Source organism: Eimeria mitis, genomic scaffold (assembly GCF_000499745.2).
Source record: "Eimeria mitis Houghton genomic scaffold, Emh_scaff1628, whole genome shotgun sequence".
Classification (NCBI taxonomy): Eukaryota; Apicomplexa; class Conoidasida; order Eucoccidiorida; family Eimeriidae; genus Eimeria; species Eimeria mitis.
In genome coordinates, this window is record NW_013569942.1 from 5,646 (window position 1) to 5,978 (window position 333).

General features: G+C 52.0%; 1 protein-coding gene across 1 annotated transcript in view; it reads left to right on the top strand.

Annotated features, from left to right (window-relative positions):
- The window catches only part of EMH_0040780 (uncharacterized protein), a gene marked incomplete at both ends in the record, with an annotated part of 2,639 nt that overhangs the window by 2,198 nt on the left and 108 nt on the right, over nt 1–333 (top strand). The window contains one exon of the mRNA XM_013495543.1: nt 269–331. Coding sequence (XP_013350997.1) covers nt 269–331 — 63 coding nt within the window. The remainder of the gene's footprint in view (nt 1–268; nt 332–333) is intronic.

Sequence of the window (333 nt, forward strand, 5' to 3'; positions counted from 1 at the left end):
CCGGCTCGGCAATAGCGCCGTAAACCCTCGCAAACCCCCTCATTGTAGCCTGAATACACCCAGCCTCGCTGCAGTTGAAAGCAGTTGATGCTGAATACTCACGACCCGGTAGCAGTGGGGGTTTAGACAGTCGTTCTGTTTCTCCTAAGCCACAGGCGCCCAATCTCTCTTGCTAGGAAACTAGGGTTTAGGGTTTAGGGCTTGGGTTTGGTATTTAGGGTTTAGGGTTTAGGGTTTACAGTTTAGGGTTTAGGGTTTGTATATGCAGGCACCCTGGAAAACAAAGGCTCGGGTTTATGTTTGGATTCAGTGGGCCGCGCTTCTCCTGGGGGC